At 41.4% G+C, this 16,305-nt stretch overlaps 1 protein-coding gene across 5 annotated transcripts; it reads left to right on the forward strand.

Annotated features, from left to right (window-relative positions):
• Window positions 1-1,021: 1,021 nt before the first annotated feature.
• Window positions 1,022-13,672, forward strand: LOC121719472 (polymeric immunoglobulin receptor-like). 5 transcript variants are annotated; one of them, XM_042105145.1, is made up of 8 exons: window positions 1,022-1,310; window positions 3,146-3,460; window positions 3,627-3,929; window positions 4,482-4,790; window positions 9,339-9,437; window positions 9,705-9,806; window positions 10,050-10,090; window positions 13,017-13,672. In XM_042105145.1, the coding sequence occupies exons 1-8, from the start codon at window positions 1,271-1,273 to the stop codon at window positions 13,275-13,277; spliced, it is 1,470 nt and encodes a 489-aa protein (XP_041961079.1). In that variant the 5' UTR covers window positions 1,022-1,270; the 3' UTR covers window positions 13,278-13,672. The 5 variants fall into 5 exon arrangements, with proteins under 5 accessions (XP_041961079.1, XP_041961077.1, XP_041961081.1 ...); XM_042105143.1 differs by having other exon boundaries at window positions 1,025-1,310; window positions 3,618-3,929; XM_042105147.1 differs by having other exon boundaries at window positions 1,026-1,310; window positions 3,618-3,929; window positions 9,417-9,437.
• Window positions 13,673-16,305: the final 2,633 nt, after the last annotated feature.

Genomic DNA, 16,305 nt, shown 5'->3' on the forward strand with positions numbered 1-16,305 from the left:
CAAATACAAAATACTATTTTGTAATTGAAACACTTGAAGCGAAAACTATCATTAACTTGTTCAGAAAATAGTCTGGTGAGGTGGGGCCACAGGTTGGCACATTCCCGGGATGGACCTGCTGCGTCTTCATCCATTGTTTTGTCCATGATTTCGTCTCTTATCTAAATCTGACCAGGGAGTTGACTTTGGCGGAAAGCTGAAGGTGATTGCTGATAGGCTGTCCCAATCAGTGGCGCCTGCACAATCCAATCACGTTTGAGAGGGAAACAACAAATTGAGGATTTCCGAGATTTTTCTTTTTTCCTTTTTTTTAGAAGTAGTAACGGGTACTCACGGTTATGGATAGAAATGTAGTGGAGTAAAGAGTACAATATTTGCCTCTCAAATGTACTTGAGTAAAGTCATGAGTACTCCCCAAAAATGATACTCGAGTAAAGTACAGATCCCTCAAAATTGTACTCAAGTACTGTACTCAAGTAAATGTACTCTGTTACTGTCCGGCTCTGATCATCATCCATTACAGTCTTCTTTTTTAACCCCCACAGTCATCAGGTAGGCCTAAGCCAAGTCCCAGGGAAAGAATCTAACCAACAAAACACTCATTGGATTTGAAGTGTGATAGCTTGATACTGTATCTTCTCATAATATCTATAAAGATTTGTTTTATTTCTTCTCAGTATAAGTTCTGTGAGGCAACATGCCAGAGGCAGGTGTAGGTTTTTGAACGTTCTAAGTTCCGCAACAATTGAAGGTTCTAAAATTCTATGTTGAATTCAATGAACCCAGATATTCTTTAGAACGTTCATTTATCAACATTCCTGTCACACCAGTGTGACGGTACTCCTTTAAGGGTTAAAAGGTGAAGTTGTTTTCGATTTACAGGAGAGGTCTATAACACTGTCTTTTGAACACGTGCTCTCTCTCTCACACTCTCTTTTTTAATCTGAATCTCTCGCTCCCTCTCTGACACACATACGCTCACTCTGTTTTTTCTTCGTTGTTCTCTCTTCCTCTTTTTCTGTCTCTCCTCTCTCTCGTTTTTGTGCAAGAGGTGACACAGGCAGTGATGACAGGAGGACTTGGCAACTCTGAAATACACAGGAAGTGCTCAGACCTCAAACAGAAACAGAGCATAAAAATAAACGTCCAGTTTCACGTTGATTGCCAGTGCCTCTTGCTACAAAGCACACGGCAAAGTTTGCAGGAGCCCTTGTAAACACACAGCTGCTCTATCACACGTCAGGTTGGATTTTCTTGACCTAAATCCACAATGAAGAACCTCATCGTACTTCTTATCTACCTGATCTCATGTAAGTCACCTCATTTTTAAAGAATTATGGGTCGAGACTTGTTTCAACATTTGACACTCTGGGCTACACATGGCCAACCTACATTGGTTACGTTTTCTGGTTTTGTGGTGCTCGTTGACTTTGAGTGAACACACATAACAGGGTGGTGAAGTAAACCAATAAATGTCATGTCATGTCATGTCACCTCAATGAGGTTATATTTGGTTATCTTTCATTTTGATTTGGCCTTTAAGTGTCTGCTAATACTATAACCATAACCATATGTTATTTAACAAAGTATACAGATAAATACAGTCTATGAGTATGTTGTGTAGTCCAATTCTGACTGAGGTGCAGAGGCGGACAGAGTACACAGCTTCATTACTTGAGTAAAAGTACAGATACCCTTTGCTAAATTTTACTGAAGTACAAGTAAAAGTACAACAGTCAGATGTCTACTTAAGTAAAAGTACTGAAGTACTTGTTTTTAAAAGTACTTGAGTATCAAGAGTACAAGAGTACATTTTCTAAATATTGCATTACTACTGCCACAGTGCTTACATTTATGTACAGAAACATCCTACATGGATTTATGAAAAATGTTAATGTTAATACCTTGGAGAATGTAAAAGGAATTGAAAGTAAAATCAAGTCATTTATATATTTTTACCATGTTGCCAGGGATGGGCAGTATTTATAATACATGTATTTCAAATACGTATTTCAAATACAAAATACTATTTTGTAATTGAAACACTTGAAGCGAAAAACTATCATTAAGTTGTTCAGAAAATTGAAATAGTCTGGCAAGGTGGGGCCACAGGTTGGCACATTCCCGGGATGGACCTGTTGCGTCTTCATCCATTGTTTCGTCCATGGTTTCGTCTCTTATCTAAATCTAACCATGGAGTTGACTTTGGCGGAAAGCTGAAGGTGATTGCTGGCTGTCCCAATCAGTGGCGCCTGCACAATCCAATCACGTTTGAGAGGGAAACAACAAATTGAGGGTTTCCGAGATTTTTGCTTTTTCCTTTTTTAGAAGAAGAAGTAACAGGTACTCACGGCTATGGATAGAAATGTAGTGGAGTAAAGAGTACAATATTTGCCTCTCAAATGTACTTGAGTAAAGTCATGAGTACTCCCCAAAAATGATACTCGAGTAAAGTACAGATCCCTCAAAATTGTACTCAAGTACTGTACTCAAGTAAATGTACTCCGTTACTGTCCGGCTCTGCTGAGGTGGATATGAGTTGAGAAGAGTTTAAGTTCCACAAGAGAAGTTCTAGAAACCAGTAATATGTTCATCACTGCCTGTATGTCAATCACACACTAATACCTTCTCACTAGTCCCTCTCTGCTTGCTTGTTTCTTAAAGGAAAAAATAACTAATTTGCAGTCTACCCCAGAGTTACATGAGAGGATGACCTTATCTTCTTTGAGTTACAGCATTTAGCCTATAACTCTGTTTATCTATAGTCTAAATGGTGTAACCCACTTCCAGTGAATTATGCAAAGCTAGCCCAATGGTGTCAGACTGGGTTATTGCACACACAGATAAGAGAAACATATGTATCCTCTTATTTAACTTAGAGCAGACAGCAAACAAGCTAATTTCCCAAAAGAGTTGGCATGTTCCTTTAAGTTGCCTTTTGGCCCGTATGAGCCTGTCAATCTCGAGCTGTCATCGGGACTTGCCATAGCGGGGTTTCCCTTTCCAGCTTCCTGCTAAGTCGACATGTGTTCTTGACTCTACACATGTATATGGAATCAAAATAGTCTATACAAATGCGTGACCTTTTTACTGTGATGAATCATATCAAGATAATGAATGGAATTTGTGTTTTGGGGTTTTATAGGTTCTTATGAGGATATCATAAAGGAAACTGGACCTCTTGCTGGAGTAGTTACCATCAAATGCCCATATGATGCACAGCATGTAGACAGACACAAGTACTTCTGCAAGGGTGCAGGATGTGACATCATTGTATCCGATAAAGAGAGCAGACAGCGAACCTCTCAGAGACTGAAGCTGACTGACCATAAACAGGACAAGAACTTCTTGGTGACCATGACTAACCTGACTGGGGAGGACACAGGAGTGTACTGGTGTGCAGCTGGAGGAGCATCACCATCAGAAACACCAGACCTGCTCATGGAAGTCCACATACAGGGTAGGCTCTTTTGGAGGGAAAACCAGTAAAACTAGAAACTACTGTATAAAAGTGTGTTCTTAACTTATTTTTGAAGTGTTGGGTCATAAACTTGAGCATTTCTTTCCTGCTTATATCTAACAGTCTGCCTGTCTCTATCTATCTATCTTGTTAAAAGTGAATCCAGTCATTGGAGATGTTGGAGATTCAGCAACATTCAGATGTCCATATGCAGAGGGCTCTCAGAATAAGAGCAAATGCCTCTGTAAGGGGAAATGTGAAAAAAGCCGAGACAACTGTCTGATTAAATCTGAACAAGGGCAGACTCAGGCAAAAAATGGACACGAGACTCTGTATGACGACACCGTTTCCAGAGTGTTCAATGTGACGATCGGAGGACTGAGAGCCGAGTATTCTGGGAAGTACACTTGTGCAGTCATTACTGAAGTAAATTTTGTAACCACTGAGCAGGAGTTACTTGTCAGAGAAGGTAAGTGACAAACAACAAACAAACAGACACAAAAATAAATACAAACAAATACTGCAAATCCACACATGTCCAAGACTTTTTCCTAAGGGCCATCCAAGGGTCATTCACACCAAGAACAATAACCAGATTTTGAGACGGATAAAACAATGACAGCCAATCAGAATCCATCAAATTGTAGCCGTCACATTCATTAACACAAGGAGAGACTTTCCTTATTGTTGGTCACAGTGGACGCTTTTATCAATATTGTTATCTTTATTGTTATGGTGTTTCTATTGTTCCTGGTGTGAACAGCCCCTAAGTGCAAGCCCTGTGGGTTTTTCCACAGGTTTCTATAATTCTATTACCAAGGCTATTCCAGCTCCAGAGATGGAGATGGAGAACCAAAGGCTTTTACTCTGACACCAGACACCAAGATTTTACCATATATAGTGGAACAATATTATGTCAACATATGCTATGTGGTCTGTCACTCAACTATTAAAAAAATAAAATAATGTAGAAGTTGAAATTATTGTTTTAATTATTGATCGTGTCCGTTACATTTCACAGTGGTGGCAGGAGATGAGGGAAAGTCTGTCATCATCACCTGCAAATATCAACATGATCAGACCAGCAAAAATACAGCCAAGTACTTTTGCCGAGCAAAAGACGCTGGTTGTAAGTTGGAAGATTTCCTGGTGTCATCACTAGCTCCAAACCACAGCAGATACATTTTAAAAGAAGACAAGGATCTTCAGCCTGAAATCTCTGCCAGAATCTTCAATGTGACCATCACTGACTTAAGAGCAGAGGATTCTGGGATATATTGGTGTGGGGTAGGAGAAACAAAGAGTGTGGTCAGACTGGAGGTCATCAAAAGTGAGTTTTACCCCCTCATGCTTCTTAAAGGTGACCTATGGGTCATTCCATGTGAAATCAACAGATGCCTCCCACCTGAGGGGTATTTCACAAAGGCAGAATTAAGAAATCCAAGTTAAGTGATAAAGCGAGGCTTGACATAACATTGTCTGCTTAAAGGAACCATATGTAAGATTGTGGCCAAAACTGGTCATTTCAATTTACTGTAGAGCGGTGTATCCCCTCCTCCTCCCCCCTAACTCGAGGTTCCAACCCGGATGCTGAAACACTACTGACTTTGTGATTAGTAGATACAGTAGGTGAAGGGTGGCGCATCAGGCCAAAACACAACATGACATGTCAAAACACAACATCAACATCAGTTGAGGGCTGCAACTTCACTTTTTAAATGACAATATCCTGGCCAGACTACTGTTGTCAGTGATATAAGTGTTTGAAATGAACATGATTTCTTAATGTCTAGTGACATATCAGGGCCATTTTAGGATTAATTGAAATACATTTCTTACATACGGTTCCTTTAAATATAATTTAGCATAAATAAACACATGGATGGCCTTGGTCTTTATGGGCCACAAACCCCCTTGAGGTAGAATGCTGTTTTTTTTCATTTCATTACGTAACACCAATCCAGGATGAGTAGGAGTGACTATGTTAAGACCGGTGTAAGTAATACAGTGTTGTGTGTTTTCTCCTTTTGAATGGGGTATTTCTGTAAAATAGGGAAAGTATTAGTGGATCAACTGAATGCAAATTTACGTATGCACCCACCTGTGAGTGCTTTCCTATCGACACATACTGTAATGTCATTAAGAAAGCTTGCCACTGCAAAGATACACATAGGGCCATACAATAAATTAATTTATGCTACTGTACACCAACTGGCCTGTAGGTGGCCGGACACAGTTTTCTGTGAATATCTTGAGAACCGTAGGGCCTAGGATGACCAATTTTTTGCGTATGTTTGCCTCCAGGGGTCATGTTAACCCATTCCATATGCACACATGTGCATAATCAGATATTCACACACACACACATACATTCACAGTAATCATACGTATGACACATACACACACAGTAGACATATGTACGCATGCATGCACATGCACACACACAGGCACACACACAAGCACATGCACACACACACACACACACACACACACAAACACGTACACACACACATGCACACAATTCAAGAATTTCTCAGAATTATGAACAGGCCAGATGGGGGTCGGGTTGTATAAAATGTATTTTACAGGTGAAATCTATGAACTAATCATGTTTTGGTACTTGTTGTCTAGCAGATACCAGTGAGAATTGAGTGTGCACAATGCAATTCAGTGAGACAGTTACAATCATATATGCCTTTCACCTTTTGTTTTTAGCCAGCAGCCAGACCAGCAGATACCCTGACTTTGCTGAATTACTGAAGCTAAGTAGGCTTAGTTAGTACTTGGATAAGAAACCTCCTTGGAAGAGTAGGTTCCTGCTGGAAGGGGTGTTGGTGGCTGGCCAGTAGGTGGCACTCTTCCCTGTGGCCAAAAGCCACCAAACGAATATCAATCCCAATGTCCTATTGCAGTGACAGGGACACTGTACTGCAGATGTTTTCCTTTGCATGAATGTTAAATTAAGGTCCTGACTCACCATGTTTGTTAAAGATCCCATGGCACTTATCGCAAAGAGTAGGTGGTTCCCTGATTTGCTTTATTTATGTACACATACATAAAGACACACACACATAAAAACACACACACACAAAGACACGTAAACACACACACACTACACATGCACACACACATACATGCACACACATGACACGCACAAACACGCACACAAACACATAAACACACATACACATGCACCCATACAAACACACCTACATACTGTACACACACACACACACACACACACACAAAACACATATACACAAAAACGATTACACACTCTGCACACACTCAATTACAAACACACAAAAAAGGAACAAAGTAGTAAATGAACACAATTTGACAAGCGTGACTTATTTTTGTGGAAAAAATGTGTTGGACTAGGCGGCGGTCATATTTTGTACCGCTCTGCGGTACATCTAGTTAATATGAGTTTGAGTCAAGGTACCAGCACAATATTTTGTGAATATACTATTCAAAACATGTTTTTTGTGGTAGATGCAACCTAGTTGGTAAGAGAGTACTAAAGCAGTAGTATTATATAGATTCAAAGTATCTGATGGGATTCATTGTGAAGATATGGTGGGCAAAACATACTTACATTTTTCATTAATAACATTTTCAACAAGTCAACATAGCTTAGCAAATATTTGACAGTATTATTTACAAGTTGAAGACACTTGACAGTGTAACATATTCCCTGACAATTTCAAGAATATGAATCATGCAAAAGTGATGACCCAAAGAACTTCACTCTAAAAAATGCATTTTATCAGACTCACAACCCTGTTTTTGAAGCCTCCACATCTCAGAACATGAAGTAGATACAAGCTTAAACCTTTTGCACAGTAGTTGTTGTACAACCCCAAAACAGAAAAAGTTGGGACGTTGTGTAAAATGCTAGTGAAAATGAAAATTTGGACTATTTCATGGAAATATATGTTAATTTTTAATTTAATGCCAGCAAAATGTTTAAAAAAAAGTTGGGACGGGAGCATGTTTACCACTGTGCTGCTTCACCTCTTTACAAAATTATGTAAATGTTTATGAACTGAGGAGACCATTTGCTACAGTTTTGAGAATGTCATTTTGTCCCATTAATCCCCAATATAGGATTTCAGTTGCTCAACAGTATGGGGTATTCTTAGTCATGCTTTCCATTCCATTATGCACCTAATTTGACAAATCTGGATGGCAGACAGGCCATCTTAGCACCTGGACTCTTCCTCTATGGAGAAATACTATTTAGATACATGTGTATGTGCAGAATTCATTTTGGCATTGCTTTCCTGAAATATTCAAGGTCGTCCCTGGAAAAGACATTGCCTGGATGGCACTATATGTTGCTCAAAACCTGTATACATCATTCAGAATTGATTGTGCTTTGCCAAGATGCCCATGCTGTAGGCACTAATGCTCCTCCACACCGTCATAGATGTTGGGTTTCGAACTAAAACAAGTTGGATAGGTTGGATACTTGGATAGGCCCTCTCCTCTTTAGCCCAGATGAGTCCATGATTTCCAAAAATAATGGCAAACTTTGATTGGTCTAACCACAGGACCTTTTTCCACGTTACCTCAGTCCATTTTAAACAAGCTCAGGCCCAGATAAGAGGGTGGTATTTTCTGTATCAGGTCTCAATACAATTTTAGCTGTTACAATGTTGGCTGCAGTTTTTGAATTGATATTAAACTGTGCACATAGACAATGGTTATCAGAGTTTTTCCTGAGCCCATACAATGACAGGTCTAGAAACAGGTCTGGTATTGATGCAATGTCATCTGAGGTCCAAAAGATTTCTCTGGATTCTCTGAATGTTTTAATAATATTATGTCCTGTAGATGATTAACTCCCCAAATACTTCACAATTTCATGTTAAGATTAAAATTACATTGTTTCCTCATTTGTGCACCTAAGTTTACACAGAGTGATACCCCTACATCTTTACTTCTAAGAGTCCCTGTCTCTCTGGGATGCTCTTTTTTATACCCAATCGTGTTGCCACTTACCCTAATTAGTTGAAACATTCTTCCCTTTGTTTTCTTTATCATTACAGAACTTTTCCAACATTTTATTACCCCGTCCCAACTTTTTTTGAAACATGTTGCTGGTATCAAATTCGAAATTAGCATATATTTTCCACAAAATAGTCAAATTTGTCATTTTAAACATTTGATATGTTGTCTGTGTCCTTTTTGCAACTAAATATGAGTTTAAGAGATTTGCAGATTTTTACATTCTGTTTTTATTCACGTTTTACACAATGTCCCAACTTTTTCTGTTTTGGGGTTGTACTGTACATGTTTTGGCATGAAACAAAATCAAGGTACTAAGATGAGAATATTTTCTAAAATCTGTTGATTTGGCATGGAATAACCCCTCAATATTTGACCTATCCTATACTCAGAGAACACAAACACAGTAAGAGCAGTGATAACACAAACTCTAGGTGGTAGTAGTGCAGTTTGTGGTTTGTTCAAGGGCATGGATGATGAGGGAGGTGTTAGTAGTGCAGTTTGTGGTTTGCTCAAGGGCATGGATGATAAGGGAGGTGTTAGTAATGCAGTTTGTTATGTTTCCTACTGACCCTGGGGACCAGACCTGTGAGTTTCTGGTTGCAAGCCCGCTTCTCAAAACTTTTAGGGCATAATTTCACCCCATGCTGCATGATGTTTGTCATTGTGACGATTGCAGATTGGACAGTATGGGCTTGTTTGCTCTGACATTGATTACGGCCTAATCCAAGACTTGAATGAAGATATCCAAAGAAATCCAATGTATATTCCCATCCTAGACTGATTGTAATAATGCAGTCTCTGACTTGAGCTTGTTTGTCTCATTTTGGACCTTTGAAAATGGGAAATGACATTTGAATACCAGCATCTACTAATGTGATTCATATTCCTGACAAATCAACCACGTGGCCATCATCTCCGGCATCCATGTCCATGACTCCAGTCACCATCTCAACATCTCCTGGTAAAGACTGCTTATTTTGGTCAGCTAGCATAACACTGCCTGTCTGTCTCCACTCACATACACAAAATACAAAATGCCTGCAAAATGTAGTAGGCTATATCTAGGTGGGGACCTATGCTGTAATGTCTTTTATTCAGGGAACAAATGTCACAATATTAATGTATATTAATTATAAGTGTCATATCTCATAGATATAGCATAAGCAGGACAAACTGTACATATATTAAAGAGACTGCCCACTAAGTTCTACTGTCTGTGTTTTGTTAGGTGCCAGTCCCTTGACCCTCTCTGTGTCTCTGATCGTTGTGATGGTCGTTGTGGCAACTGCAGTGTTCCTGCTTTACAGGCACAAAAGAAACAGGACACAAGGTGAGGTACACCCTATGCCAGGACAGAGAACTATATTCACATCAATAGATGTATCTCTCTCACTCACTCACTCACACACACACACACACACACACACACACACACACACAAACAAAGAAGATTTGTGAGTCTTTCTCCAAAAGGCATGCTTTCGCAACACATTACACGTTGACATTTGCACAGCTTACAAATAATGATGATTGTGTTAATCACATTTTTGCTGAACTTTTTTTTCACCAACAGAACTTCCATCCAACGATACAAACACCAGAAGAAACAGCCAGGTAAGTGTTTAAGATGGGAAACGTTTCCTTTGTTTGACTGTTCAATTGCTCTAACCTGACATCCACTCATAGGCTTGAGTATCCAGTTTGGTCGGTGATAAGTTATTAGTTGATCCAACAGTATGGAATATAAAGGCAATGATATCAAGGATGGCTTCAAAAATGGGTTGTATTATTTCAACTCATCTCTGGGTCATACGTAAGGGATAATGTGTAGAACGCCGGTCATTATTGGGAAAATAAGTCCCGACAGGGCGAACCGGACCCCAACGCGCAGCGGAGGGGTCTTGTTCTGCCCTGAAGGGACTCAATAAAACAAATCAATAAAACAAGCACGATACACAAACAGGGTAGTCACATACAATACACCGGGTAAAACACATGGGGTACAACCTACAATTACACAATCCAGCATTCACACACATTGCATTCTGGGAGGCTAGCACTCAGTCCGGAAGACACCGACGTTACACAGCCCCCTCGCGAGCCATTGCCGTCCTCGCCAATGTCTCCTCGGCTTAGCCATTGCCATAACGTCGGTGTGGGCATTCACTCACTCAGTCCATCAGTCCGTGGTACCGCGAACAACACGTGGAGTGCACACTGCATGAGCTCACTCGCCAACTTGGGGAACCACAACTGCTAGCAATCCAGTGCGGGCGTGCTAGTAGTCACATGGCTGTCGCCTCTCGTCCCCAGCTCCCTCTCAGTGACCGCCCTCAGGTCACACTTTCCACGGTGTGCCACCGCAGCATTCCTCCTGCTCCAGACGGGGCCCTAGGTGGCCTACACTACCGTAGACTGGCACCAAGCACCGGAACTCAAGGGTCAACTGTCGCTGCACCTCCGTCGCTCCACTCCACACTGTCCACAGTCGCACCGACCAGGACAGGCAGGCATCAGCTCGGCTGCAGCCGGACGCGCTGAGCTCTCAGGCCGTCAGCTACCGGTTTCGGCGTCCCTCCTCGCGCTGCCTCCTCGCAGAGCTGTCCTCCTCTGCTCCCGGCCCGCTCCACTCCGTCATGGTCACGACGCAGGCTTGACCCCCCTCTTCTGACTCGTGCCTTCAACCCAACACAGCGAACCTTTCTTTATTTCCTCTCTGGCGCCGGCCAACAGGCCAACTAGAACGGGCGCCCACACAGCACGGTGCCTCTTACACGCACCCAAATGTTTTAAAGTTCAGTTTTTCCGCTGATGCTGCCCTACCGTCGTGAATTCGCTGCCCCCAGCAGCTCTGCCAACCGTCCGTCATCCAGGAACCTCTTCCTCGCCGCTCTCCCTCATGCGTCGCGGCCAGGGCCACTGCCAACTCCAGCCTCGAGCCGCCCGGCGGGGGCAGGGGCTCCTGGTCTTCTCGCAGCGGAGCCAACGCCCAGGCCAGCGTCGTCTTCTCCGAGACTGCTTCTTCAGGCCCCTTCCGACAAGATCTCCTCCCATGGCCACAGGCAGGTCCAGACAACAGCTCCTCTCCTCCAGCGGCAGTAAGGACAGAAGACCGCTATAAGCTTTTTAGTAGCCCTTACAAGGGCTCTCTCCGGATCCTCTTGCGTGGGCCTCCACCCAGTGGTGAGGTCTCCCGCTCCCGGCTTCTCTCGCTGGGCGGAGGCCATGTTCAAAAATCGCTTCTAACACCAATGTAACGATCGATGCGACACACACAGTTGTCCAATCAAAGGTTTAATAGCGGAAGCGGGAATCACTCATACACACCATTACATAGGAAACACAAGGGAAGTCAATAAAACAAGCACGATACACAAACAGGGTAGTCACATACAATACACAGGGTAAAACACATGGGGTACAACCTAAAGAAAGACTACACAAGCTAACACATACATGACATGGTAAACGCAATTACACTCACTAAAACCGACATTACACAATCCAGCATTCACACACATTGCATTCTGGGAGGCTAGCACTCAGTCCGGAAGACACCGACGTTACCATAGGTTTGCAGCGGTAATTACATGAAAATATTTTACCATAGAACGTTGGGAAATCCCATTCAAGTCAATGGAGCGTTCTACTAGCATTGTGAAGAGCCGTATAATAATCAATATTAAAGTCAGTCAATATTAAAGTCAGTCAGTCTGTCCAATAATGATGTTCTCTTCGGTTTGACATCTGAGGTTGGATGGAAATGTGCAATTACGAATATACAGTTACGAACAAAATGATTCATACCCCTGCACAAAAAAAAATGAATGTTGATTTTCTTTAGTCTTTAGACCAATATGTTTGTTCTGACTGAAAATGACACTGCCACATGCCAAAAGGTTGTAAGAAAATATGGTAGAAACATTGAATCAGATAAAGAAGCATTTTCATCCTTTTTAGCCATTTTATGAAAAAAAAAAAAATAATTCCATTTTTAAATAACCAATGGAAACATCTGTATTTGACATCACAGCTCTTAACATGGTTCTTATAATAGCTACCAAGCCTCTCTATGTCCCCACAACCGCACCTTGAACCGTCTTGAATTTCCCCATGGGGATCAATAAAGTATCTATCTATCTATATATCTATCTATATATCTATCTACCTTTTTAGCAGCAATCTGGGTTTTGAGGCAAGAACAATTATTTGCCATCGTTCTGGCCTTGTGCTCACTTTTTTTGACAGATTGAGGTCTGGACTCTGGCAGGGCTTCTCTTAAATGTTGATATTGTTCTCTGTGAACCATTTCTTCCCTTGTTTGGCTGTATGTTTTGGATCATTGTGTAATTTAATGGTCCATTGCCATCTATTGGGACAGCAGACTGTTTGATCTTTTCCTCCAAAAATCTTAATTTAGCCCCTTGTTTTAGTGTTACCATTTACATTGAGAAGGTCGCCAGGTCCCTCTGAAAAACACCCAAAACTGTGTGTATGTTAAGTCACTTTTAATGTTCTTTGCTTTGTTTCTTCCAATCAGGTTCCTCAGCCGGACTGCATGTATGAAGAGATTAAAGATACCCATAATCCATCTCTCCCAGAAACCAACACTGTGTATGTCACAGCTCAATTACCCACAATGCCCTCTGATGACCTTACATACTCCACTGCTACGTTACCCACAAACCCTTGCACTGACATGGGCTACTCTGCAGTGAGTTTTGGTGAAGGCCCGAACACAGCGGCCATTGCTTTCAGACAGGGAAACTGTGAGTACTCCAGGACTAGTTCAGACCAGTAAAGCACACCGTTCACCAGAACCAACATGAATGCCCCACACACTGCACACCACACACCAGAACCAACATGAATGCCCCACACACTGCACACCACACACCAGAACCAACGTGAATGCCCCACACACTGCACACCGCACACCGGTGCTAACATGAATGCCCCACACACTGCACACCACACACCAGAACCAACATGAATGCCCCACACTGCACACCACACACCGGCGCTAACATGAATGCCCCACACACTGCACACCACACACCGGCGCTAACATCAGCGCGCCCTTCCGCACAACGGCACCAACATAAATACTCCGCACTAAAACATTTTATATTCGCAAAATTCATAGCTACAATTTCCATATTCCATAGTTTCTCTTGTTGTTTCAATAATAATAATAATAATAAAAAACAGTATGACTAGCTTAAGGTGGTTTGTTGGTTGACCAGCTTGTTCACCAGCTTAATGGACCACCCAATGAATGATGACCAGCTGAAGATATATGTTTCTGCAAGAGTTTTGATTGTGTAGCAGTAGCTGGTTCACCCAGCTTACAATGGTAACTCAGCTGTTTTTGCTTGTCGCACCACCTCAAACTGGTTATTTTAGCTGGTGTTGCTGGTCTTACATTGCTGGTTTAACTGGCCATGCCAGGTTATGTTGGTCATTCTTGAAAACCAGCATCACCACCTTGTCAACCAGCAACAATGTCAACCAGCACCCCACCAGCAAAGACCAGCAAGAGCTGGAAGAAAACCAGCAAAGACCAGCTGGTTTCTAAGCATTTTTTTTCTTTCAGCAGGACAATGTTTAGCATTTTCAATACCTTTAATTTATTTTATTTTTGTTTGTTTTTTTATTGTTGAATGTTAGTGTTAGCATTTCCATTGTAGATTTTCATTCCTATTATATTAGGGCTGGGGGGGGGGGGTATACATGCTGTTGAATGTTAATGTAATGTAATGTAATTTTACAATGAAAGGTCACCAGCTAATGCAGGTGGCAGTGAGTTACCTGAATGAGAAAATGTAAGGTCCTACAAGGCTCTGTATTTAGACCCCGGCCATGCATCATATTTGTTACTTTCTTAGTTGTTTGTTACTCTATCTTGAAATAAAATAAACATTTTCCCTTTTTTACAGTACATTGAGGCATTTTGTCTAGTATCTGTTCTGTTTCCTGTCCGCCAGAGACTTGTGTGTAACCTCGTGTCTAACACTCACATCACAGCAAGATACACATCCACTTCCTAGTGGTGGGAAGACAGTATTACAGTGCCATTGAGTTGTACCAAAGTGCCTTACAATTAAGGTTAATTAATTTTACATAATGGGCAACAACAGCAACAATAAAAAGACTAATTAAAATGTGAAACATGTGGGCCACAGTCATTAGTTCAAGGCTGACTGTAATCAGACTAGCAGTTTACATGGCAGTGAGTGACACCATTGCCATTAAGATTATACTGAAGATGAGGTTCAGATATTTTAACAATCTCAGGTTCTATTTACTTCTTTTATTGAGCAAGGCACCTAACCCCTCACTGCTCCCCGAGCGCCGCTGTTGATGCAGGCAGCTCACTGCGCCGGTATTAGTGTGTGCTTCACCTCACTGTGTGTACACTGTGTGCTGTGTGTGTTTCACTAATTCACGGATTGGGATAAATGCAGAGACCAAATTTCCCTCATGGGATCAAAAGAGTATATATACTTATACTTATACTTATACTTAGTTTGCAGGGTAGGAATTTCACGGCGGCCACGACGGCCATGGCCGTCGCTGCCCCTTGCGTTGGCCGTGAGGCCCCTTTGAAAATCAGAGGTTTACAGGCCACGGTGGCCTTGGTGCCCCCTTCTTTCAATATTCTGCTTTGCGTCCTACTAATAGCAATTTTATTTAGCCTGTGGCCTGTCAAAATAATCTTAGCATTCACAGTGCAAATTTATTTAGTCTTTTACGCAGTGGAGAAAGTGACAGCGCAAGAAAGAAATTGCGTCCAAATTCACCCATTCTCAGTTGAACTACTCGTGAAGTAGCCTATTCATCACACAGACATCACAAGTATCACATGAAAGAGCTTTTTCTCAGCTTTTAAACGATGTTAGCCGATAATTGCTGTGTTGAACGGTTCGCGAGAAAAGTAAATAATATAATTAAATTTAATCATACATTCTACTGAAGGTTTTGCGTCCCATGATCTCCCTACCCATTCATCTCGGTGGAATACTTTACGAACCCTTCTTTTAACAACATGACAAACCATATATCAGAATAAACAGGAGACCTTACCGAACACAAAGGTGTAAAGCAGTCCCCTGTACAGTAAGCCGTTCCAGAGTAATCCAGTTTTGAATTTGCAGTAAAGTTCGACATACATGGATGTCTCCAAATTTGGTCTTTAAGTTTTACAATGTGTTTAAATTGTTCCACATGATTTCATAACGGGCCAAATACAAAATAAATGTTACAAATATCGCCTAGATATTGGTAAATCAGAGTACAGCTGACTAAGAATTTGTGAAAGTAGCCTTAATGATCACAAAATGCTAAGCATGCATCTAGGCTATTTGAGTTTCTTAAAGCTGAGCTGTGATTAAATTGTTCAATACATTATTTCATAACAGGCCAAATATAAAATAAATGTTATATATAGCCTAGATAGTCAGATGATTTACAGTTCTATGTAATATGTAATGTTTTCATTTCATGTTTTTGTAATGTTTCATACAGTGATGCAGGTCTACTGCAGTGAATAGGCTAAACTTTGATCATTTTTATAGCCTACTACTGTATAGTTAACTTTGGCCTTGGTGCCCTGACATGTGGCCTTTGTGCCCCCCACCAAATATGCCCAACTGAAGGCCAAGTGGCCTTGCCCCCAGAATGGTGAAATTCCAAGCCTGGTTTTAAGTTATCCACTTCCCCTTTCTGGTTGAGGCCTATTTGTAGGAAAGTGCCGGAAAAGAGCTAGATTAGATCTTTGGTGCTGGTACTGCAGTGCAGAGGAAGTCACTAAACCACAGCATGCCCAC

This window comes from Alosa sapidissima, chromosome 9 (assembly GCF_018492685.1).
Source record: "Alosa sapidissima isolate fAloSap1 chromosome 9, fAloSap1.pri, whole genome shotgun sequence".
Classification (NCBI taxonomy): Eukaryota; Metazoa; Chordata; class Actinopteri; order Clupeiformes; family Clupeidae; genus Alosa; species Alosa sapidissima.

Bases quoted from the DNA above. Each gene is read 5' to 3' on its own strand.
- LOC121719472 (XM_042105143.1), top strand. From the start codon at position 1,271: ATGAAGAACCTCATCGTACTTCTTATCTACCTGATCTCAT. The intron at 1,311-3,145 runs GTAAGTCACCTC...GGGGTTTTATAG, and splicing joins TCTTATCTACCTGATCTCAT to GTTCTTATGAGGATATCATA. The intron at 9,807-10,049 runs GTGAGGTACACC...TTTCACCAACAG, and splicing joins CAAAAGAAACAGGACACAAG to AACTTCCATCCAACGATACA.